Genomic DNA, 24,290 nt, shown 5'->3' with positions numbered 1-24,290 from the left:
CTGCTTGATGTGGAAAGTCTTCTTGGGGCCTGGGATGGGGGTGAGGGGGGAGGTGTAGGGGCAGGTGTAGCACTTCTTGCGGTTGCAGGGAAAAGTGTCAGGTGTGGTGGGGCTGGAGGGAGTGTGGAGCGGACAAGGGAGTCCCAGAGAGAGTTGTCCCTCCGGAAAGCAGATAAGGGTGGGGAGGGAAAAATGTCTTTGGTGGTGGGGTCGGATTGCAGATGGCGGAAGTGTCGGAGGATGATGCGTTGGATCCGGAGGTTGGTGGGGTGGTACGTGAGGACGAGGGGGATTCTGATTTGGTTGTTATTGCAGGGATGGGTGTGAGGGATGAGTTGCGGGAAATGCGGGAGACACGGTCAAGGGCGTTCTCGACCACTGAGGGGGGGAAGTTGCAGTCCTTGAAAAACGAGGACATCTGAGATGTACGGGAGTGGAATGCCTCATCCTGGGAGCAGATGCGGCAGAGGCGAAGGAATTGGGAATAGGGGATGGCATTTTTGCAGGAAAGTGGGTGGGAGGAGGTGTATTCTAGGTAGCTGTGGGAGTCGGTGGGCTTGAAATGGATATCGGTTTCTAGGTGGTTGCCAGAGATGGAAACGGAGAGGTCCAGGAAGGAGAGAGAGGTATTGGTGATGGTCCAGGTGAACTTAAGGTTGGGGGGGGGTGGTGTTGGTGAAGTGGATGAACTGTTCGAGCTCCTCGTGGGAGCACGAGGCAGCGCCGATACAGTCATCAATGTAACGGAGGAAGAGGTGGGGTTTAGGGCCAGTGTAGGTACGCAAGAGGGATTGTTCCATGTAACCTACGAAGAGGCAGGCATAGCTTGGGCCCATGCGGGTACCCATGGCCACCCCCTTTGTCTATAGGAAGTGGGAGGAATTGAAAGAGAAGTTGTTGAGGGCGAGGACGGGTTCGGCTAAGCGGATGAGGGTGTCAGTGGAGGGGGACTGGTCGGGCCTGTGGGACAGGAAGAAGCAGAGGGCCTTTAGGCCATCTGTATGGGGAATGCAGGTGTATAGGGACTGGACGTCCATGGTAAAGATGAGGTGTTGGGGACTGGGGAATTGGAAGTTCTGGAGGAGGTGGAGGGCGTGGGTGGTGTCACGGATGTATGTAGGGAGTTCCGCCCGCTTCTATCTCCTTCCCAAAATCCACAAACCTGACTGCCCTGGTCGACCCATTGTCTCCGCCTGCTCCTGCCCCACCGAATTTATCTCCACCTAGCTGGACTCCACTTTCTCCCCCATGGTCCAGGAACTCCCTACCTACGTCCATTATATTCAAGTGCAAATCATTGCTGTACACCACAGTACAAAGGCCCCAGCACTAAACCTTGCTGAATCACACAGAAAACATACTTTTAATCACAGAAACGCTCACATAGCTGCCTCACAGTAAATTTTGGGCGAAGGCTGTGAATTGGTGAGCAAGGCACGTCGAGCTGAATCTGTGTCCGACTGCACATTAGTAACACCAATTGCTTTCAGTTTGATCTTGTCATGGCTGAGACTGATTAGTCCGTAAGAAAACACTTCCTTCCAACAACAGAGACAACAAGGTGTAGAGCTGGATGAACACAGCAGGCCAAGCAGCATCAGGGGAGCAGGAAGGCTGACGTTTTGGGTCTGAGTCAGGGGTCTGTAAAACCTTAGCCGGAATAATGCCCCGAATGCAGAATCTTTGATCGCGTAATTAGCATTGGCAAGCATTTAAATCAAGAACAATTTTTATGCTTATCTTTATGGATTTGCAAAATACTTCATTTGGTACTGATGAGATCCAAGATGAGAGTTTAACCTCTTTTTTTAAAAAAAAGGATTAAAGGAAAATAAATAAAGATACGTGCAAACATGTGTCTCCCTTTTTTTAAAAGGTTGCCAGAAGATTTCCAATAAACAATTCTGGAAACTGAAACTGAAACTGTGAACAGATGGCGGAATAAGGCGGTGCATGCAGTCGGAATTGTAGACGGGTCCCAAAAAACAAACCCATCGATCGCGTTTCGCAGCTGGACTTCAGGGGTAACGGGGAGGTACTTGCCCTTTTCCAATCCCTCAGGGTGAGAAAAAAACAACTGCTATTCCAGCTGCTTCCCAGCATTTTTCTGAGAGTGCTGGCTGAGACCCAGGATTTCATGTAACAACGCTCAGCAGCGATATCATGGCAAAGGTTTCTATTTCTGAAACGATCTGAAGCTTTAAATCTTAAAAAAACTAACGCGAGTTTTTGCCTTCGATTTTAATTGTAAGCGTCTCCGTTGTACATTGCATTTTACATTTGACGACATTTTTGACAGTATTTCTGAGTTGAAGGTGGCTTCCTTGTTCCTGATCTCCATTACAATGGTGTTAAAGTATTTCTCACTCTTATGAATGTGTGACAAGCCGAAAATTCGAGGGCTCTCTCCTCCGGATGCTTTCAGACCAAATGTGCCTCTAACATTGTCTTGGGTGCACATGCAGAAACTTTAGGGACTTGGCTACTGAGCTTCGCCCCGGCTTAACTTTCGTGTTCCTTTTGACCCACTGTTTCTACCAGAGTTCAGATATCAACATGAGCTCGCTTGGATTGGACAAACTAATTCCACTCAGATGCAGCCTTTTCAGTTTTCTATTTGAATCCCAAACCCAAAGCTGTAAGATTGCTGCCTAACCAACTCTATTAACATATTTTCACCGTGGAAACGTTTTTATCAACTCACATCACGTTTGGTGTAAATTAATATTCATATCAATTGATTTTGCAGCCTTTGAACAAGTATGGAACAAGATGGCAAGCATCTAGCTGCAGAATTTAGTAACTCACATGCTGTAAGTATATCAGCCAAAAGAATGTATTGTGTTAAATCAATTTCAATGAACACAGAATTGTTGTACAATTTGCATTGTAGACATAACCCATTCAATATAGCATATGAAAATCAGAACTTAGAAAAAAATTAAAGCTGCAGAATTTAGTAACTCACATGCTGTAAGTATATCAGCCAAAAGAATGTATTGTGTTAAATCAATTTCAATGAACACAGAATTGTTGTACAATTTGCATTGTAGACATTACCTATTCAACATAGCATATGAAAATCAGAACTTAGAAAAAAATTACAGGCTTCATGCTTGTAAATAACTAACTTACTGGATTTATGGCCAAACAACACTTGTTTTATCTTTCTGCAACTCCAATAGTTCGATTCTACACTTAGCATCACTTGGTATTGAGTTTAAAAGAAAGAGAGTGTATCTCAGAAATACTGCAGAATGTTTCATATGATCAATTACTCGGTAATGGAATGCCTGTTTTATGGCAGCCACTTCATATGTACATACTGGAACGAGATGAATGTCCAGCTAACCTGTTTTGGAATGGATGAAGAGCTTGTCATATGATGAGCGGTTGAGGAATCTGGCCCTCAAATTAGTGGAGTGTAGAAGAATGAGGGGGATCTCATTGAAACTTACAGAATACTGAGAGGCCTGGATAGAGTGGATGCGGAGAAGATGTTACCACTCGTAGGAACGACTAGGACCCGAGGGCACAGCCTCAGACTGAAGTGATGAACTTTTAGAACTGAAGTGAGAAAAAAATTTCACCAGCCAGACAGTGGTGAATCTGCCACAAAGGCTGTGGAGGCCAAGTCATTGAATGTATTTAAGACTGAGATAAGTCTGGTCTTACGGTCTTATAGTGCTGGTTAGGACATTGAAAAGCTCAATAATTTTCTTAAGGTAGCTAACTGGGATATTTAATGTGTATTGAACATATTGACAGAACCTTGATTTAAAATCTAAAGTGTGGTCAAGCTCCCAACAATCCAGAACTTTGTCAGTGCCACACTGAAAGATCAGTCTTGATTTATATGCTGGAACAAACCTTGAACTTACAACCTTCATTTTCAGAGTCAGCAATTTATTTATTGAACACAAATTGATTGTAAATTGGATTAGACATGGAATTATTCATTTACTTTTAAGTATAAAACCTTCTAACAGAACATTGTCCCTATTTCTGAAGATTGAAATGATCAATGGCAATATTGCCATTAAATTTAGTCTAAATATTGTGACATTTTTGTCTTTAGATCTGGAATGTTATCAGTTCTATATAATTTCACCGGGTGATTTAGGGAATAAAGAGAACATTTGATGTAATACAATGCTACGTAGACCAGAAGGTCTTAGGTCCAACGTTGTGTGTAGATATTTTAATCAAACTGTTCAGACACATACAGCAGGTGGTATTTGCAGGCCTTTGACCCAGAAATAGTGACACTACCACTGTGTCATAAGATTTCTACTCCTCACTCCCTCCACCCATTTTAATTGTCTGGATCTGGTGGGACTTGAATCCAGGACATCTGCTCCAAAGATACTACCACTGCACCACAAGAGCAGCCTGCTGAAAATAATCACTGCCGTGTTTTGGATTTGAGCTGAGATTGCTGCGGCCACAACAGAGTTCTAATTCTATATGATCACAGTGCTGCACAGCACTTACTTGATTTTCTGTATATACTTGTTTTCAGCTAGAGCAGAAATTGGTGTTCAACACTTGGTCTTGGGGCTGCAGAAATCAAGTCAGTCTGTACTACTGATCTTCTTTTAGCAAAGGAAAATGTTTTTGCACATATATCTGATATGGTATTCTTCATGATGATTAGGCTGTTGACACTTACTTGTGAACAGCATTCTGCTAGTGGGAATCAGTAGGCTTGCTGGCACCTCTGCAATTGAGCCCCAACAAGGGTTTTCAGGTGAGAGAAAAAGTAGTGTACATCGATGTGGTCAGCATATTAACTATCTATTGTGAAATTCAGATGTTTCTTTATTAATGGTCAGTCAAAGTAAACTTTGCTAAGCAACAATCTACTCCATGTTGTTTAATAATGAGGCTTCCTGAGTATTAAAGCACTTCGCAAATAACATAACCTACAACTATTAGGGAAAAATTATCAAAGACTTGGACATTTAATTGTTCAGTAATTATTGCCATTAAAGTTTCAACAAATATTAGTTTTCTACTTAGAATAATAATTGGTTCTATTAATGTTTCAAATGTAACAAAAAGAATTGGTTGATAAATAAACAAAAGAGAAATTACATGGTATAGTTCTTCATCTTGTCTGCCATTAATCTTTTCCTGATTTGTTTTGTAGGATTTTGAAATTATTCAAGAGAGCATTCAGGACAACATGAGCCTTTACAAAACACTTCAGCAAGCAGAACAAGAGTTAGAATTGTGGCAGGTACAGAACATCTCACAGCACCTCTATGACTTGACCAACTGGCCCTATCTTGTTGTGATTCTAGATTGAACTCCATCTAATCACAAGATCAATTTTATGTGAACTGTTGGTGCACCATTAATAAGAGGAAGAGAAACTTGAGGTTCTCCCAAATAAGGATCAGCCAACTAACTGATTTTATGCATTTGCTGTCATCTTGTCATCACAGCTGACATTACGTTTCTCAGTCACAGTTGCCTTAAATTGTAAATTTCTCTTATGAATTCAATTTATTCTCAAAAATTTATAAATATTAATATTAAGCAAAAAAAATTGCACATTTCCAATATGAATTGGTTGAACTTCAGTTTATTTATGTAAGGTGATTTTTTTTGTGTAATGTCAGAAATCACATGACACCAGGTTATAGTCCAACAGGTTTATTTGAAAACACAAGCTTTTGGAGCCTCACTCCTTCTTCAGGTGTTAGGAGTGAGGCTTCAAAAGATTTTGTTTTCAAATAAACCTGTTGGATTAGAAGCTGGTGTCGTATGATTTCAGACCTTGTCCACCCCATCCAACACCGGCACCTCCACATCATATTTTTTGTGTGGTATTGAACGAAACCAGTATGTTCTTGTGAAACCTTTTCTGAGTTCATAATGAAGACATTATTACACTGTAGTGCCCAACAAAGAAATTTCGTGCATGAACACAATTCAATAGTTATCAACATCTCCCAATTTAAAATCATATAGACAAGAAAGAGGTGATTTAGCCAGTTAATTCCACTTTCCTATTTTTTCTACATAGCCCTACAAATTATTCCTTTTCAATTTATATCAAATATATATCCAGTTTTGTTTTAAAAGTTGTTACTGCATTTGTTTCTCCAAACCTTTCAGGCCGCACATTTCATATTATTGCAACTGATGGCAATGAAAAATAATTAGCACCATTCCTGAAAATAATGCAAGATAAACTAAAACAATTAATAGTGAATATTTTGTGCTGGTAAGAAGGGAAGCCCAGTGAAAGTAACAGTTAAAACAACATTTGACTGGTTTTGTAGCCACCTCGAGGGGCGTGGATAGGGTGAGTAGCCAAGATCTTTTGCCCAGCGTAGGTGAGTCCAAAACTAGAGGGCATAGGTTTAAGGTGAGAGGGGAAAGACATAAAAGGGACTTAAGGGGTATCTTTTTCACGCAGGGGGTGGTGCGAGTATGGAATGAGCTGCCAGAAGAAGTGGTGGCGGCTGGTACAATTACAACATATGAAAAGGCATCTGGATGGATACATGAGTTGCAAGTGTTTTGAGGGATCTGGACCAAATGGTGGCAAATGGGACTAGATTAATTCAGGATATCTGGTTGGCATGGGCCAGTTGGACTGAAAGGTCTTTCTCCATGCTGTACAGCTCTATGACTCTATGACTCAATCCTGAAGCGTACTCAGACTCTGTTTAACTTCATGATAAATTTCACCATTTAGTGCACTTCTACTGTTTGGCCTACTCCCTGATTTAAACTGCGGCTTAGGTCACAGCTTGAGAGTTGCTTCAGAGCCAACATATTCTGAAAAATGTATTCCTACTGCAGTTCTCTGGTTTTATAAAGACCAGGTCACTTCAAATTACTTCTCATGCAGCTCCTAAGTCTCAGCCTCAGTGACTACCTCTGAAATTTAATCTGCAGCATTTGCAGATAAGGAAGGTAGTCAGTCAAACATTTCCTGATCTCTACCTGACTTTGAGGTCCATTCAAGTATCTATATCCCTCTTGCACGTGGCCATAATATACTTTGAGTCCACTGCATGGATAATGAAAAGATGAGATAAAGCTCAAAGGAATACTAACTGTAGCATAAGAGGTGACAATAACACCAATTGCAGCAAGCTGAGGAAGAAACAATTTAAAATATAATGGGTTATGCAGAGGGGATGCTACCTACCTTTAGAAAAGATTGGTATGTGTAACAGCAGAGTTTTGGAAGAACTAGGGAATGATATATTTTACATCGTGAACTTGTCCAATTCTCCAATATTTCTGGGAATAAGTTTTGGAAGTCATTGGAAGAAATTGTGCAAACGTCTGCCCGTGTTGACCATTTTGACCTCTGAGAAGCTCCAGCAGATTGGGGCAATTCATTTTGGTGTTCTTTCTTAATGGTCAACAAATGTACAGTATTCAATTGCTGTGGTGTCTCCATTTCTGCAAAAATTAGTTATTAGCATTCTGGGAATTAGTATTGGTCACTTTAAAATGTGTACTCACTTTATCCTGGCTACGTGAATGGAGTGAAATAGCCCCCTGTTAATATTTAATGAAAATCAATTGGTACAAAAGGTAATTTCAGCTGTTTAATGGAGAATTAGTCATATAAGTTCAAAACAAAACGTTTAAATGTATATATGCATTTTTAAAAAAAATATTGTGGATGTAGAACATTATTTGGAGTTATATAGTGCCTTGTGCTCTTTTTAAGAGTAAAATTGACAACTTAGAAAGAAGAAAATCAGATTTGATCTGTGCAAAACTGGATGCTGAAGAAAAGAAGAAGCAAATTTCTCATAAACTTTGCAAGCTGAATAATGAACATGAGAAGCTCCAGGGAGAGATTCAAAGGACAGGGCAGTCTTTAAAGGTAAGCATGTTTTTTGACTTTTTTTGTTCAGCACATCTTAAAGGTTTGAAAGTTTGGGGTCTGCATTATATTTATTTTGTTTTTAACTACCAACCATGACCAGTAAATTGTCCATTTAGCCAATTGGATATTTACAAGCGAAGCCCATTACAGACAATGCAAATCATCAAAAGTGAGGGAGGGGTAAGGGGAAAGGATTAAATCAAAATAGAGTCAGAGGGGGAAGTAAAGCAGTGTATCCAGTCCCCACCCCCGTACCCACTTCTCCTCAAAGGCATCAAGAGCATTGATGCTCCCTCTCCAAGGATGCCTAGGTGTGAACATAACCATGGATGAGGGGCACAGACATTGGCAGAGATGATCCCCTTCACAGCCCGCTGCCTGGACCTGTTTATTGCCAGGTCCAGGAGCAGATCCACGAGCAGGTCCTCAGATCTGTACATACCCCTCTGCCCCAGATGCCCAAAGCTCAGGAGTGTGGGGCTGAAGTGCAACCAAAAATACAACAAAAGACTTTTCAAATAACTAAAAGAAGGGGAGCATTCGCCCACAACCCGTATATACATGGTCCGCTGACTCCACGGGACAGCATAATAAACGGTTGAGCTGGGAAAGATAAAGTCGCCACAGACCCAGATGGCTGCTCTCTCATTACATGGAAGCAACTGAGTGGTGGATTTAACCTGAGGGTCATCATACTTCAAGCAAGGGGCGAGGTTAAGAAGGCAGAAGTTTCATGGTAATGTCAGCCAATGAGGTAGCTGTTAGCATCACTCAATACCACAAACCAATTAACTGAGCTAACTGACTCTCACAGAGATAACTGGTTGTGGGTTTAACCTGAGCATCACCATGCCTTGGGTAAGGGGAAATGTTGAGCAAGGAACCTCATGGTAACCCCAGCAATTGCAGGCATTGATAGAATAAAGGGTTAACAATTCCTGAAGGAATAACTACTGAGCATGTACGAAGGAAACTTTGTCGTAGTGACATCAGATCACATGGAACTGGAGCCCAAGACTATAGGGTTCCAGAATATATCTCTCTTACCATCGCTTATATGCTGATATAGTCATGTTTAATAAGACCTGTTAATACTTACTCACATGAGTATAGATCTGATCCCACTAAATGGTGGCAACAGTGCTTGACTAGAGTCAAGTGGCACAAAGAACTTTAAGTGAAGCCTGGCAATGGCATATTGCAGTGGGCAAGGGACTTTAAGACCAACCCAAACATCAGACCAGTCTTAACAGCCAACACAGACAGCACTGTAGGAAACTTGATCTTGACATGCAAGAGCAATTAATTCTACCCTAGCATAACTAAAAACCTTCTAGATGATCCAGCAGCTCAGACAGTCAAAACAACACAGAGACAACAAGGTGCAGAGCTGGATGAACACAGCAGGCCAAGCAGCATCATAGGAGCAGAAAGGCTGACGTTTCGGGCCTGGACCTTTCATTTCTGATGAAGGGTCTAGGCCCGAAACGTCAGCCTTTCTGCTCCTATGATGCTGCTTGGCCTGCTGTGTTCATCCAGCTCTGCACCTTGTTGTCTCGGATTCTCCAGCATCTGCACTTCCTACTATCCCAGAACAACACAGAGTCACTTTAAAGGGTGCAGAATCATAACAGTACCATGACAGTAATGCAGAAAAGGCATAAAGCCGTAATTAGAAGCTTCCTGAAATGACACAAAGTAGGTCCATAAGCAGGAAGACAGCCTTGCCAGAATGCAGAATGCCGTGGTTATGTACGCTTTTCATTAGAGAATTTCATATTCCGAAAATACAAGGTAGCTGAATTTAAAAGCGACCCTCACACTCAATGTTTTTTCTTGGGTCATTAATAGACCAGGAGAGTCAATACAACATAATACAATACAATATATTTTTATTGTCACGTGAAATCCATCATAGGAGTACAGCGAAAAAGTTTTACAACATCTGCCTTCTTACGGCGACATCTTAGGTACAAGTACCTAGGTACAGTTCTTGGATACAGCAGAGGAATAGAAGTAGTTGCTTAATTACAGAGTTGAAAATAAGTTAAAATTAGGAAAATATTAAGGGATTAACATTACAGTGTTCTAAGGTAAGGATTGTCCTCTCACACCAGTCTCCGTCCAGGACTCACTGCCTGTGCGTTGCTCGGGGGCTGCTTCCCATGTGCTGCTGCGGGGCTTCTTCAATGGGCTTCTCCCAGGCTCACAGCCATCATGCTGCTCCAGGGCTCACTGCTCGCAGAGTCTGGGGCTCAAGGGGCATGCCTGCAGGCCGGAGATCACAAGGCCATGCTGCCCGTGATGGTTCTGCTGGGGGACTCGGCCCGTGCTCTCTTCTGTCCACCGCGGGAATCGGCCTGCTCACTCTGCAACTCTACTCACCGGGGGAGGGGTTGGGGTGTGCAGGGGGTTCGGGAGAAAAAGAGAAAACCAAGGTACTACGCCTGCATTGCAGAACAAGCGGCTCCAGAAAAGAAACTTCTCCCTGGAAACGTAAACAGATTTAGAATCCAAGCACTGCAGGTCACTTTGCAAGGATGTTCAAATGCTGGCGCACGTACAAATTGACTTATCTCAATTCCTTTCGCTTTCCTTGCCTTTCTACTTGGTCGTGCATTTTCTGGCGAAGCCTTCCATGCTTAGACAAGAGCAAATGTCACATGGTTTCAAACTGAATTGTGTGCAAAACAAAGGAAAGTGATGCATTAGATTATACTAAACTCCACTGTGCTTATTTAGATATGCACAAAGGCAGTTTCTAAACATATTGGTCAATATTGGAGTGCGAACATTGTTATGAACAGCTAACACACGCACTTTAAATTGGCCATCGGCTATGCTCATTTTTCTGTCAGCCTCAACTAGCTGAGGGTGTTTGGCCTACAACCTTCAGCTGTCCAACTGTATGGCTAGATTGAACAAGGTCAAAGGCTAGCTTCGGGCAGCATAACAACATAAAGACAAGGAAATTGTTAAAACACGGTTTATTATCTATGACCAGTAGGAGAGCCTGCATACTCTTAAACACTTGCTCAAAGTAAATATAGTGGTAAATTGGAAACTAGCAAATCAGTTTAAACAACAATTTCAAAAATTCTTTAAAAGGCTTGGGTAGTCTGAACACAACATATCACACACTGATGGCAGATGCTGAACATATCTGTTTGTTTACATCCTGGAAGGTTCCACATCCAGTTCAGGATAAGAGAGGAGATTGAGGCACTAAAAGGGTGTTATTTCAAAAGTCACACAGCCGGCTGCATGGTCCTCTGCGATGGTGCCTGTTCCTAAATGAAGTAGATCAGTGAGAATTTGTGTCAACTGACTACATTTAAACAAGATGGTATAGTGAGATAGAATTGGAAGTCAAGAGCATGTCTAAAACTTGCAAAGTGCGTAATCTTCACTGAGCTGAATGTGAACACCAACTTTCGCTGACTTCTCTTTGTTGATCACGGTTATAACACCATCTGACATAATTGTTTTAACTGTCTACCCTTCAGCATCACATCCAGAGATTTTCCAGAGGATGACATCTAACATGTTAGAAGACATTCTTATCCATGATTCACTAAAGCCCAACATGACAACAGAATAGGAAAGTTTTGAGAATATTACAGATTCTGGTTTCACCCTTAATGAGAAGTGTGAATTCTCAAAGTCAATGCTTACAATTTTGGGGCACATTGTTCAGGCAACAGGATGCTAGCAGCCATCACGCCACATCCACTGGCTGAAATATTACAGGACTCCAACAATATATGGGAATGGTTAACAAGTTGTGAAAATTCTAACCAAAAATTAGCCCAAGTTTATGAGTCTTATCAGGCAACATTTGAAGCAAGATCCAAAATAGTGTTGGACTGAGTGTCAACTGCAGTGTTTGACTGAATCAAAATCATTACCAATTTTGTCCAAGATCCTTGGACATTATGATCCTGACCTTTCAAGTACAATAGCAGTGGATACATCATCCATAGCTTTAAAATATATATTAAAAGCAAGGGAGTAGCCAGGGAAAGGGTTGGCTCGCTCAAAAACAAAGGAGGGAATCTATGTGTGAAGCCAGAACAGGTAAGTGAGGTCCTGAATAAATACTTTGTTTCGGTATTCACCAAAGAGAAGGAATTGGTGGAGGATGATTTCAGGGAAGGAAGTGTCGAGTTTCTAAACTAAGTTGCTGTTAAAAAGGAAGAGGTGTTACGCATCTTAAAAAGTATTAAGGTAGATAAGACCCCAGGTCCTTATGGGATCTACCCCAGAATATTGAGGGAGGCAAGAGAATAAATTGCTGGAGCATTGACAGACATCTTTGTATCCACTTTGGTCACAGGTGAGGTCCCAGAAGACTGGAGAATAGCCAATGTTGTCCCATTGTTTAAGAAGGGTAACAGGGATAATCCTGGAAATTACAGACCTGTGAGTCTCACATGGTGGTAGGGAAATTATTGTAAAAGATTCACAGGGACAAGATCTATACACATTTAGAAGCAAATGGACTTATTAGCAATAGACAGCATGGTTTTGTGTGGGGGAGGTCATGCCTTACTAACTTGATTGAGTATTTTGAGGAGGTGATGAAGATGATTGATGAGGGAAAAACGGTTGATGTCCACATGGACTTCAGTAAAGCCTTTGACAAGGTCCCTCATGGCAGAGAGGTACAAAAGGGGAAGTCACGTGGTGTCAAGGTTGAGCTGGCAAAATGAATGCAGAACTGGCTTAATCATAGGAGACAGAGGGTAGTGATGGAAGGATGCATTTTTGAATAGGGGTTGTGATTAGTGGTGTTCTACAAGGATCAGTGCTGGGACCTCTGCTGTTCATTATTTACAGAAAAGATTTGGAGGAAAACGTGGCTGATATAATTAGTAAGTTTGAGGACGATACAAAGATTGGTGGAGTTGCAGATAATGAGGAGGATTGTCAGAGGATACAGCAGGATATAGATCAGTGGGAGGCATGGGCAGAAAAATGGCAGATGGAGTTTAATCTGGACAAATGTGAGGTGATGCAATTTGAAAGGTCAGGTACAGGTAGAAATTATCCAGTGAATGGCAGAACCTTTAGGAATATTGATATGCATAGGGATCCTGGTGAGCAGGTCCATAGATCATTGAAGATGGTAGCATAAGTAGATAAGGTAGTAAAAAATGCCTGTGGCGTGTTTGCCTTCATTGGAAGGGGCATTGGGTATAAGGATCGACAAGTTATGCTGCAGCTTTATAGAACTTTAGTTAGGCCACGCTTGGAATATTGCATATAATTCTGGTCACCGTACTACCAGAAGGATGTGGAACCTTTGGAGAAGGTATTGAAAAGGTTTACCAGGATGTTGCCTGACATGCGGGATTTTAGCAATGAAGGAAGGTTGGAAAAACTGGGTTTGTTTTCACTGGAATGCAGGAGGTTGAGGGGTGACCCAGTAGAAGTTTATAAGATTTTGAATGGCATGGATAGAGTGGAAAATATGAGGCTTTTTCCCAGGATGGAGGGGTCAATTACTAAGGGACACAGGTTGAAGATGTGAGGGGGGAAGTTTAACAGAGATATGCAAGGCAAGTTTTTCACAATGTGTTGGTGCAGGCTTGGAGGGCCGAAGGGACTGTTCCTGTGCTGTACTTTTCTTTGTTCTTTGTACAGCTGTTTTCAGGGAGCAATCTTATATCTGATCCAATGTGATGGCATCAGGTAGGCCACTGTGTTTCCAAAGCTCTTACTGACTCAGATAACACAATACATATTAATGTTCTCTTATCTGAGAGTAGACCTGATCTTTTGCAGACAATACATTCAAACCAGCGAGCCATCTAGAAGGATATGGCCAGCAAATGCGGAATACGATCTGCATGTTTCTGTCTAAGCCATTGTACCATCCTGACCTGGTACCATCGAGACCTGGAACTGTGTCGCCAGTGTTTCACCGTTATTGGATCTAAAACCTGAACTTCTCCTTAGTAACAATTGGGCATATTTACAGCAAATGGACTGCAGTGGTTCAAGAAGGCAGCTCATCATTGCCTTTTCAAAGACAGTTAGGGACGACAAAGCATGTTGGCATTGCCAGCAATAGCACTCACTTCCCAAGAATGAATAAAAGTCAAATGTACTGAAATGTAGATCCTAATGTTAAAAAATCAACTTTTCTGTAACATGATCTTCAAATTTTATTGGAAGTTCCCAGAGATTTAAAATGATATTCATGAATTTAATTTTAACTGGTCAAGCTGTAAATGTTGCACCTTTTGGGTATAAGGTTTAAGTAATCCAGATTATACGTGAGTAGGAGAAAAACTGCACTTTTGTCAGTTAAATAAGCCATCTAGCTCTTTAAACATATTCTCCCATTCAATATGATCAAGGCTGATCTGTTTGTGTCACAAATACCCCATGTCCATCAACCTCCACACACACCCACCCCCCCCCCCCCCAAAATCTGAAACAATAACAGAAATTGCTGGTGAGACTCAGCACGTCTGGCAGCATCTGTGGAGAGAAAACACAGTTAACCTTTCAGGTCGACTGACCCTTCTTTGGAACTGAACCTAACTACCTCTGATTTAAAAGTATTGTGACCCCACCTGCACTGTCTTTTCAGGCAGAGAGTTCCAAAGGCATACAACCCTTTTGAGAGAAAATAAAATGCTCTCTTTTCTGTTCTGAAAGGGTGACCCAGAATTTTATAATGGTGTCTCCTATTTCTGGACTGACTCACAAGAGGAAACATCCTTTCTGCGTTCTCCTTGCCAAGAGTATTCAGGATCTTGTTCAGTTGGCTGGATGGCTGGTTTATGCTGCAGAGTGACACCAACAACATGTGTTCAATTCCTGCTGATGTTAAAATGAAGGACTCTCCTCCTCAAACCCTCACCTCACCTGAGGCCTGATATCCTTCAAGTTAAACCCACCACCAGTCACCTCTCTCTGTCTCTTAATAGGAAAAGAGTCCTATTCTCTGGTAAGACTATAATGTGGAGGTGCCTGTGTTGGACTGGGGTGGACAAGGTCAGACGTCAGACGACACCAGGTTATAGTCCAACAGGTTTATTTGAAATCGGAGCTGTTGGACCATTGCCAGTTCACCTGACAAAGGGGCAATGCTCCGAAAGCGTGTGCTTTCAAATAAACCTATTGGACTATAACCTAGTGTCGTCTGACTTCTGACCTGGTAAGACTATGGCAACTTTATACTTTAATCAAGTCACTCTACAATCTTTTAAACTTAAGTCAAAACATGCCCAGCATTCCAGCTATCAATCTTATAAACCTCTTCTGAATCACTTCCAGTGGATTTACATTTTTCCTTCAATAAGGAGTCCAAAGACACTAACAAATCAATTTTAGGCAATGGTGGAGACTTTTTATTGTGAATATTGAATGTGTGTGTCACTTTTTTGATGAGTCACTTGAAAAGCGATTTAATTGCAAGTTATTTGAAGCATTTTTTTTTCATAGGAGAAGCTCTGTGAAAAAGAGGCTGAGCGTGAAAAACTGAAAGAACGACTGATTGAACTTGAAAAAGAACTCCGAATTACACGAGAAGACTGTAGCCTACTGCATTCTAAATTCAAGGTAACCATTGCATCTTGTATCATAAAGAAAATCGCATCCTTGCTGCTCATTAAATCCTGCTTTTTTTTTAAATAGATGTAAGTACACCTTGTCATTTTTCATTTGGTCTGAGATTGATTGGATAATGGTTGCTGGAATCACTAAAGATTACATAAGAAATACAGCACAGAATCAGGTCATTCAGGCGAATCAGTCTATTAATGCTCCTCTTGAACCATCTCCTTTCTTCATCCAACAATATCTCCATAACTTGGTATCCCTTCCAGATCATGCTCTTATCTAGCCTGTTCTTAAATTATCTGTGATTTTCACTTCAACCACACCCTGTAGTATTCTCAACACTTTAGGCAAAAAAAAATCTTCTTATGAATTTCTTTTTTAGTTTCTTAGTCACAGTATGAATTTAATGGCCTCTTCACCTTTGCAATAATCCATTCTCAGTATTTTATCAAAACCTTACACTCTTTTAAACAGTTGTATCAGGCTTCTCTTTTTAACAGAAAATGTTCCCAGAATATTTGCAGCTCAGAAAGAGGCCATTTGTCTGCACTGGCTATCTGAGTGAGCGATTCAGTTGGTGCCATTTCCCCTGCTTTCTCCCTGTAATAACCCTGCACACCCCTCCTTTCAGATAACAGTCAAATTCCCATTTGAATATTTCAATTGAACCTCCCAACACCAACTCCCAAAATCTCAGGCGGTGAATTCCACAACATAACTATTTGCTGTGTGAATGTTGTTTTTGTCATTTTTGCTTCTTTTTATCAATTACTTAGAATCTATATCCTCTCATTCTTGATCCTTTCACAAGTGGGAAATAGTTTTTCCATGACCACACTGTCTGGATTCCTCCTTGATTTTGAAAAGCTCCATCATATCTCCTCTTAGTTTTACCTTCTCTAAGACAGACCTGACTTTTCCAAAATATGGAACCATTCTCATCAATCTATATTGGGCTCTGTCCAGTGCCTTCACATCTTTCCCCAAATGTGTGGATGCAGGAACTGTACTCAATACTCCAATTGAGGCTGCATTAGTGTCTTATACAAGTTTAGTGTAACTTCTTTGCTCTAGTACACCATTAATGACCCTATTAATAAAGCCAAGGATACCAAACGATTTATGAACTGCTGTCTCACCTGGTCTTGCCACCTTCAATGAAAAAGGCACATATCAAACCAAATCTCTCTATCCTACACACTCATTAGAATTGTATCCTTTATGTTGTTTGCCCATGTTCTTCTTACCAATATGAATCATTTAACAGAAAAGGGGTGCAGCTGGTTATTCCTATCCAGATAGGCTCACCCCACTCCCATCGCCTCCCCACATTTCTGGTATCACCCTTGTGAACACTTTTCTTTCACTTTCTCCATTGCTGTGTATTATTTTCATAAAATGTGCTAATTAGAATTGTACATACTACTCCAGGTGGGATGTGATCAAGATTGAATACAGAGCTTGCAAAGTTTCTGTACTTCTCATTTCACTGAAGCTGTCTACTTTTCCCTGCTGAAAGTCTGGGACTACCATTTGAATGTTAGCAAACAGAGCTGAGAGGAGGAGGTTTTATTATGGTGGAATCTCTGTCATCTTTTTGTCCTTGCCCAATCTCTTTTTCCCCTTTTCCTTTAGCTCACTTAAGTGTACGCCGCTGATAATTGTGATTCCTTCCCACCTTGCCTTCATATGAATTAAAAAACAAGTCACTAATCAGTTTTTGTGGTCACATACAAGCCAGGGAAACATACAGCCCAACCCCTATGTCAGTTGTTGTGCCTCAGTAGTAACGTTTCTTCCTCTGGGGCAGAAGCTCTAGATTTAAGTCTCACGTAACAACTTAATGTCTTGTGTTATAATGTGGATAACAAGATTGGTGATCATTCTGTAAATCCATCCAATAAACCTATGGCAAGTAGTCAGACTAGGAGAGTTTCCTGGTCAGCCTGGGTCAGGTGGTAGCTGTAGACCAATAGTTGCCCCACGTTAAAAGACCATATGGGTTATTGCCATGAGTGGGCATCATCCTTTTTCCAGGGAACTATTTCACACCATTTTACGTAATAAATTCCAGTTTGTCTGCGGGGACCTCAAAAAACATATGTTAGGGCCCTCATTCACATGTCCACAAGGACTAATTCCTGTTTTAGGGTGGCCACCAACAAAATGTTTCAGTTTGAGTGATTTTGAGTTGCAGAACACTGGTCCTTGAAATTGTGCAGGTTTTTTGAGTTAATTTTATATCAGTGAAATAGATCTAACAGGGTCCACTTTATATCCCCATGCTGCAGTGATGTAAACATTCTTATCTTTTGTTACATACAAAACAATTTAAGCTTGGAATTGCTGGAGAAGCTTTTCTCTTTTGAACCATTAGGACTCTCATTTGTCAAGCTGTTCTTTGTTGTGTACAGATTAAGGCAACTTTGCCTGAAAAGAATATTAGGTTCACCAAACTCGAAGAAAGTGTGCCCACAGCTCAAGAGGGAGAGGACTTCTTGAAGATCAAGTGCTGCTATGTCGTCTCACCTGAAGTGTCACTGGCTCTTCAGAATGGACAGGCCTTAATCACTTTTGAAAATGAGCAAGGTAATTCAACCACCCTTAATATAAGACCAGAAGATTCTGGGAATCCTCGATTGTACTCTCTCTGTATGCCAAAATGACATTCTCACTCAAAAAGGTTATGGGCCTCATTTTATTTAGAAGAGTGTAAATCATTTTATAATGGGCTTGCTGCACTGGAGAAAAGGTGACGCAGTATTAATGCCACTGGCTAAGTAATCTAGAGGGCTGGGGTTCAAAACCCACCATGACAGTTGGTGGCATTTAAGTTCCATGAATTGATAAATCTGGAGTAAGAAGCAACTCTTCAGTAAAGATGAGTGTGAAATTGTTAGGATTATCAAAGCCTATCTGGTTTACTAATGTCTTTATAGAAGGAAATCTGATGTCCAACACTCGTCTATTCTTTATATGACACCAGACACACAGCAATGTGGTTGACTCTTAAATGCCCTTTAACATAGCCTAGTGAGCCACACAGTTCAAGGGCAATTAGGGATGGGCAACAAATGCTGGCCATGCCTAGCTCAGTAGGCTGGATGGCTGGTTTGTGATGCAGAGTGATACCAACAGATTGGATTCAAGTCCTACACTGCCTGATGTTACCATGAAGGTCCCACCTTCTCAACCTCTTGCCCTCCTTTGAGGCATGGTGACTGTTAGGTCAAACGCAACCCCAGTTATCTCTCTCTGATGAGAAAGCAGCCCTGTGGTCCTCTGGGGCTATGTTATAGGTCTCTGTCCTTATCTCTTCACTCCAGCTGCTCAAATGACATCTTCCTACTTAATTCCCTCTAATTGTGTTTTTTAATCTCTTACTTAAAGTTGCTAGTAAAATTCTGAGGGTAGCCAAGCATCACATAAACCTGGATCCTGGGAAACTAGATGTGAAGATTCATCCTGTCAAACTGGGCACAGCAAGGAAGTTTGAGGTAAATACAAGGAAAGCAATGTCAGAGTATCATAGCATGTGTTGTAATGATCGATTCTCAGGATTTTGGGTCTTCGTATGATTTCTTAAAACCTGAACTTCTCTCTATCATCTATTTTTAAGGCGAGCACATATATAATGAACAAACTCAATTACTTCTGACACACATTCATTGATTTTTTGTGCATTAAGAGCGAGGCCAGTTACTTTATCCACTCCTTGACTCAAGTTTAACTTAAAATACTTTTATAATTCTTTCAGGTACATGTTGACATCTCCAGGAAGACAGTTAAAGTTTCTCAAATTCCAGAGATCCTTCCGGAAGAACAGATGAGAGACAAGTTGGAAATTAGCTTCTCAAAGCCCAGTTTAGGTGGAGGGGAGGTGGAGCATATAAATTACGATCGTTTTTCTGGAACTGCTGTGGTCACCTTTGTTGAAAAAGGAAGTAAGTGAAATATTTTCACTTTCACTACAGCTGTCGATTAGATACATGAGAGAGAAAGGGCGATGTGGAGTTGCAAACTGAAGCAACACAAATTGCCTTTATTGGGAATAAATAAAGGGAAAGGTAAAGAGAGACACAGAGCATATCTTCAATATAGAATTACTTGCCAAGGTATGAAGTCACATGCTGCAATACAAATGTAGAAAATAGGAGCAGGAGTAGGCCATTCAGCCCTTCAAACCTGCTCAGCCGATCCATATCATAGCTGATCGTCCAACTCAGTACCTTGTTCCCACTTTCTCCACAAACTTTTGTTTCCTTTAGCCATAATAACAATATCTAACTCATTGAAAACATTCAATGTTTTGGCTTCAGCCACTTTCTGTGACAAGCTTACCTCTCTCTGGGTGAAGAAATCTCTCTTCATGAATCCTAAATAGTCTATCCTATATTCTTAAACTGTGACCCCTAGTTCTGGACTCCCCGGTCATCAGGAGCAACCTTCCAGCATTTACCCTGTCTAGTCCCTGTTAGAATTTTAAAGGTTTCTATGAGATCCTTCCTCATCCTTCTAAAGTCCGGTGAATATAGTCCTAACTGAATCTGTCTCTCTTCATTTGTTATTCCTGCCATCGCAGGATAATGGATTATTGATCACACATCACAATAAATCTCAATTGATTAATTTACAACACACCCAGAAATGACTCAAGGAAAATCTGAATAGTGGGGGACTTTGGAAACCACAGCTTTAAAGTCACCTCTTCCTTCCAAAAATGCTACGTTTACTACATGGATTGTCTTAAATTATTTTTATACTGTATACCAGAATGTCATATCTATTTAATTTGCTTCTGAAATGAATTAACGTCTTCTCTGAACATCTCCCTAGAGAATCTGCTTCGTAGTTTGACTACACACTCGACAATGGACACAGATTTGATTCACTGAAAATCCACTCATTTAGAATTAAATTGAAACTACTGTGACAATGTGTTTGTTCAGACACAGACAATATACTCTGGTTCTGCAGTTTCCAGACAAGTTAAAATAGTCTACTATAATCTGTACCATTTAATCCGTCCGAAATCTTATTTCGTTAAAAACAGCAATCATGCTATCTCTCAACCTCTTTATCATGTCTGATTTAAACATTTCTGATCACATGCTTCCCAGTACTAGTGTTAACTGGACAGATCAATGATGATTAAAAAGGGGGTCTTAGTTATGTTCTTCCCAATTCCATGCCCATTGGCCTATATTTGGTGAACAATTCAAAAGTAACATTCGTGAGTGGGCCCAGCGAATCACAGGATAGTCCTCATGCGCTAAACTGTAACTGTGTTAACAAAAATGATGTGAAGGACAGTGCTCCCCACCACAAGCTTTGATTTGGGTCCATTAGTAACACGGCGAGGATCTTCCCTTCCTGGAAACAGCTGGGAAGGTGGAAAATATTTGGGTAGGTTGGCACCAGGGAGTTGTGGCATTTCTATCAACCCAGGAATTAACTTCTCACCATTCATTGCAACACTTAAGTGGTCGATTAATGACCATCTAGGGGACTGTTCACACCATACACACAAGGTTGGCACAGTGGCTCAGTGGTTAGCACTGTTGCCTCACAGTGCCAAGGACCCAGGTTCAGTTCCAGCCTTGGGTGACTGTGCAGAGTTTGTACATTCTCCCTGTATCTGTATGGGTTTCTTCTGGGTGCTCTAGTTTCTTACCACAGTCCAAGGATGTACATCAGAGATAGTAAGAACTGCTGATGCTGGAGTCAGAGATAACACAGTGTGGAGCTGGAGGAACACAGCAGGCCAGGCAGCATTAGAGGAGCAGGAAAGCAGACACTTTGGGTCGGGAGGGGGGGTGGGGGAAGGGGGCTCTGAAATAAATAAATAGAGAGAGGAAGATTGAGGCTGGGGAAGGACCTACCTACCTTCCCCAGCCCCACCCCTCCTCTCTATTTATTTCAGAGCCCCCTTCCCCATTTCTGAAGAAGGGTCTTGACCCAAAACATCAGCTTTCCTGCTCCTCTGATGCTGCCCGGCCTGCTGTGGTCCTCCAGCTCCACACTGTGTTATCAAGGATGTGCATGCTTGGTGGGTTGGCCAAGGGGAAATTGTCCTGGAGGTGGGTTAGCCATGGTAGTTGCAGGATTATGGGGATAAGGGGGGAGTGCTCTTCAGAGGGTCAGTGTAGACTTGATGGGCTGAATGTCCTTTATCTGCCGTGTCTGGGCAAGAGAGATCACTGGTAGTCTTTTTGGTTGATGCAGATTATCTGCCAGGTTTGAGAATGGATGTGAGTATGGTGAGGAGGGTTCTCATAATTTGCCCCAATCTGAGGATGATTTGAGGCGTGATTGGAGGTGTGATAGGGCCATTGAAAACCACTTCTCTGTCCTTGTTTCTGAGTCCCCTAAACCCCCTCCCCCTGCAAATCCCCCTCTCCTCTGAAAAGTCACCTACCTTACCCACTTCTCCTGGAATTCTGAGTTGTTGTGCCAACAGTAGCCTCGGTCTCCAAAGTGGCACAAAGGCTGAGAGTAGCTGCTGGCTTCACATTGGCTAACAAACAGAGCAGAACATCGCTGTTTCAGAAAGTGATGTCAGCAAAAACCGACCTAGTAGTGAAGAAACATACCAAGGATGCCGGACATCTGAAGTAAAAATAGGAAATTGCTGGAAAAGCAGCAAATATAGACAGACAAGATTTTATAAACTTGATACTTACAGTGTATAGTAAGGCCAGAAGAACTGCAGAGTCCAGCAAGGCTGGAGACGAGAAGGTCCTCAAGCTTAAAGCAGGAAATCGCTTTGCCTTCTTGAATTTATTTCATGCCTGCCAACCAGCCAAACTGAAATTCAGTGACAGGAGACTATGTCTTGGGAGCCATGTCGGTACTCATAGAAACAGAGAAGGATTTACAATACAGAGCCCATTGTGTCTGTGCTGATCGCTGGCAATCAGATGGAGGAAGCTCAGTGATGTTCCCTACACCACTGGCATTTTACCAGTGGCACACGAGGTGACATGGATTGCTGCAGCTTACAAGCCAAGTGAGGCCCTTAAGTAGCCAATCCCTTAATGTCATCTTCCCACTGCTGTTATTCTACAAGCAGTGGGGTACACCCTGCAGCACAGAGGGTAAATGCTGACAGCATCCTTCTGGAGCAGGGGAAGTTAGAGTCATAGAGTCATACAGCACGGAAACAGACATTTCGGTCCAACCAGTCCATGCCGAACATAATCCTAAACTAAACTAGTCCCACCTGCCTGCTCCTGGCCCAGATTCCTCCAAACCTTTCCTATTCATATATCCATTCAAATGTCTTTTAAACATTGTAATTGTACCCACATCCGTCACTACATCAGGAAGTTCATTCCACATATGAACTACCCTCTTTGAAAAAAATTGCCACTTAATGTCTTTTTAAAATTCTCTCATGTCACCTTAACAATATGCCCCCTAGTCTTGAAGTTCCCATCTTAGGGAAAAGACAAGTAACATCAACTCTATCTATACCTCTCATTATTTTATAAACTTCTGTCATCACCTCTCAACCTCCTAAGCTCCAGTGAAAAAAGTCCCAGCCTGTCCGGCCTTTCCTCCATACCCGGCAACATTCTGGTAAATCTCTTCTGAACCCCCTCCAGCTCAATAATATCCTTCCTATAACTGGGCAACCAGAACTGGACATAGTATTCCAGAAGAGGCCTCGCTGATGTCCTGTACAACCTTAGCATAACATCCCAATTCCTATACTTAAAGGACTGAGCAATGAAGGCAAGTGTGCTAAACACCTTTTTAACCATCCTGTCTATACTTGATGTAAACTTTAAAGAATTATGTACCTGCACCCTTAGGTCCCTCTGTTCCACAACACTACCCAAGGCCCTATCATTAATTGTATAAGCCCTACCCTTGTTCGTTGTACCAAAATGCAAACCTCGCATTTATCCAGATTGAACTCCATCTGCCATTTTTCAGCCCATTGACCCATTTGATCAAGATCCCTTTGTAATCTTAGAAAACCTTCTTCACTGTCTACAATGCCACCAATTTTGGTGTCATCTGCAAACTTACTAACTGCGCCTTGTATATTCTCACCCAAAACATTTATATAAATGACAAACAAAAGAGGACCCAGAACTGATCCCGGCGGAACATCGCTGGTCAGAAGCCTCCAGTCCAAAAAGCAACCCTCCACCATTACTGAGATAACAAGGTATGGAGCTGGATGAACACAGCAGGCCAAGCAGCATCAGAGGAGCAGGAAGGCTGACGTTACGGGCCTAGACCCTTCTTCAGAAACGGGGGAGAGGAAGGGGGTTCTGAAATAAAAAGGGAGAGGGGGGAGGCGGATAGAAGATGGATAGAGGAGAAGATAGGTGGAGAGGAGACAGACCGGTCAAAGAGGCGGGAATGGAGCCAGTAAAGGTGAGTGTAGGTGGGGAGGTAGGGAGGAGATAGGTCAGTCCAGGGAGGACGGACAGGTCAAGGGGGCGGAATGAGGTTAGTAGGTAGGAGATGGGGGTGGGGCTTGAGGTGGGAGGAGGGGATAGGTGGGAGGAAGGACAGGTTAGGGAGGCGGGGATGAACTGGGCTGGTTTTGGGATGCAGTAGGGGGACGGGAGATTTTGAAGCTTGTGAAATCCACATTGATACCATTGGGCTGCAAGGTTCTCAAGCGGAATATGAGTTGCTGTTCCTGCAACCTTCGGGTAGCATTGTTGTGGCACTGCAGGAGGCCCAGGATGGACATGTTGTCTGCGGAATGGGAGGAGGAGTTGAAATGGTTCGTGACTGGGAGGTGCAGTTGTTTAGTGCGAACCGAGCGTAGGTGTTCTGCAAAGCGGTCCCCAAGCCTCCGCTTGGTTTCCCCGATGTAGAGGAG

At 42.1% G+C, this 24,290-nt stretch overlaps 1 protein-coding gene across 4 annotated transcripts; it reads left to right on the top strand.

Annotated features, from left to right (window-relative positions):
* Positions 1-1,574: 1,574 nt before the first annotated feature.
* LOC109923656 (N-myc-interactor-like) lies at positions 1,575-20,222 on the top strand. Of its 4 annotated transcripts, none has more exons than XM_048599170.1 (9): positions 1,575-1,639; positions 1,877-2,247; positions 2,750-2,813; positions 5,153-5,242; positions 7,706-7,864; positions 15,326-15,442; positions 17,857-18,031; positions 18,833-18,939; positions 19,200-20,219. In XM_048599170.1, exons 3-9 carry the CDS (start codon positions 2,763-2,765, stop codon positions 19,392-19,394), a joined length of 894 nt encoding a protein of 297 aa, XP_048455127.1. In that variant the 5' UTR covers positions 1,575-1,639; positions 1,877-2,247; positions 2,750-2,762; the 3' UTR covers positions 19,395-20,219. The 4 variants fall into 4 exon arrangements, with proteins under 4 accessions (XP_048455127.1, XP_048455126.1, XP_048455125.1 ...); XM_048599169.1 differs by having other exon boundaries at positions 1,576-1,639; positions 1,877-2,172; positions 19,200-20,218; XM_048599168.1 differs by having other exon boundaries at positions 1,577-1,639; positions 1,877-2,062; positions 19,200-20,215.
* Positions 20,223-24,290: the final 4,068 nt, after the last annotated feature.

Source organism: Rhincodon typus, chromosome 7 (assembly GCF_021869965.1).
Source record: "Rhincodon typus isolate 14 chromosome 7, sRhiTyp1.1, whole genome shotgun sequence".
Classification (NCBI taxonomy): domain Eukaryota; kingdom Metazoa; phylum Chordata; class Chondrichthyes; order Orectolobiformes; family Rhincodontidae; genus Rhincodon; species Rhincodon typus.
Note: the sequence above shows the minus strand (reverse complement) of the source record. Positions and strands in the feature narration are given on the sequence as shown.

Excerpts from the sequence above, each read along its gene's own strand:
- LOC109923656 (XM_048599171.1), top strand. The coding sequence starts at position 2,763 with ATGGAACAAGATGGCAAGCATCTAGCTGCAGAATTTAGTAACTCACAT. Across the intron at positions 5,243-7,705 it reads AAGAGTTAGAATTGTGGCAG|AGTAAAATTGACAACTTAGA; the intron begins GTACAGAACATC and ends GCTCTTTTTAAG. Across the intron at positions 18,940-19,199 it reads GCACAGCAAGGAAGTTTGAG|GTACATGTTGACATCTCCAG; the intron begins GTAAATACAAGG and ends TAATTCTTTCAG.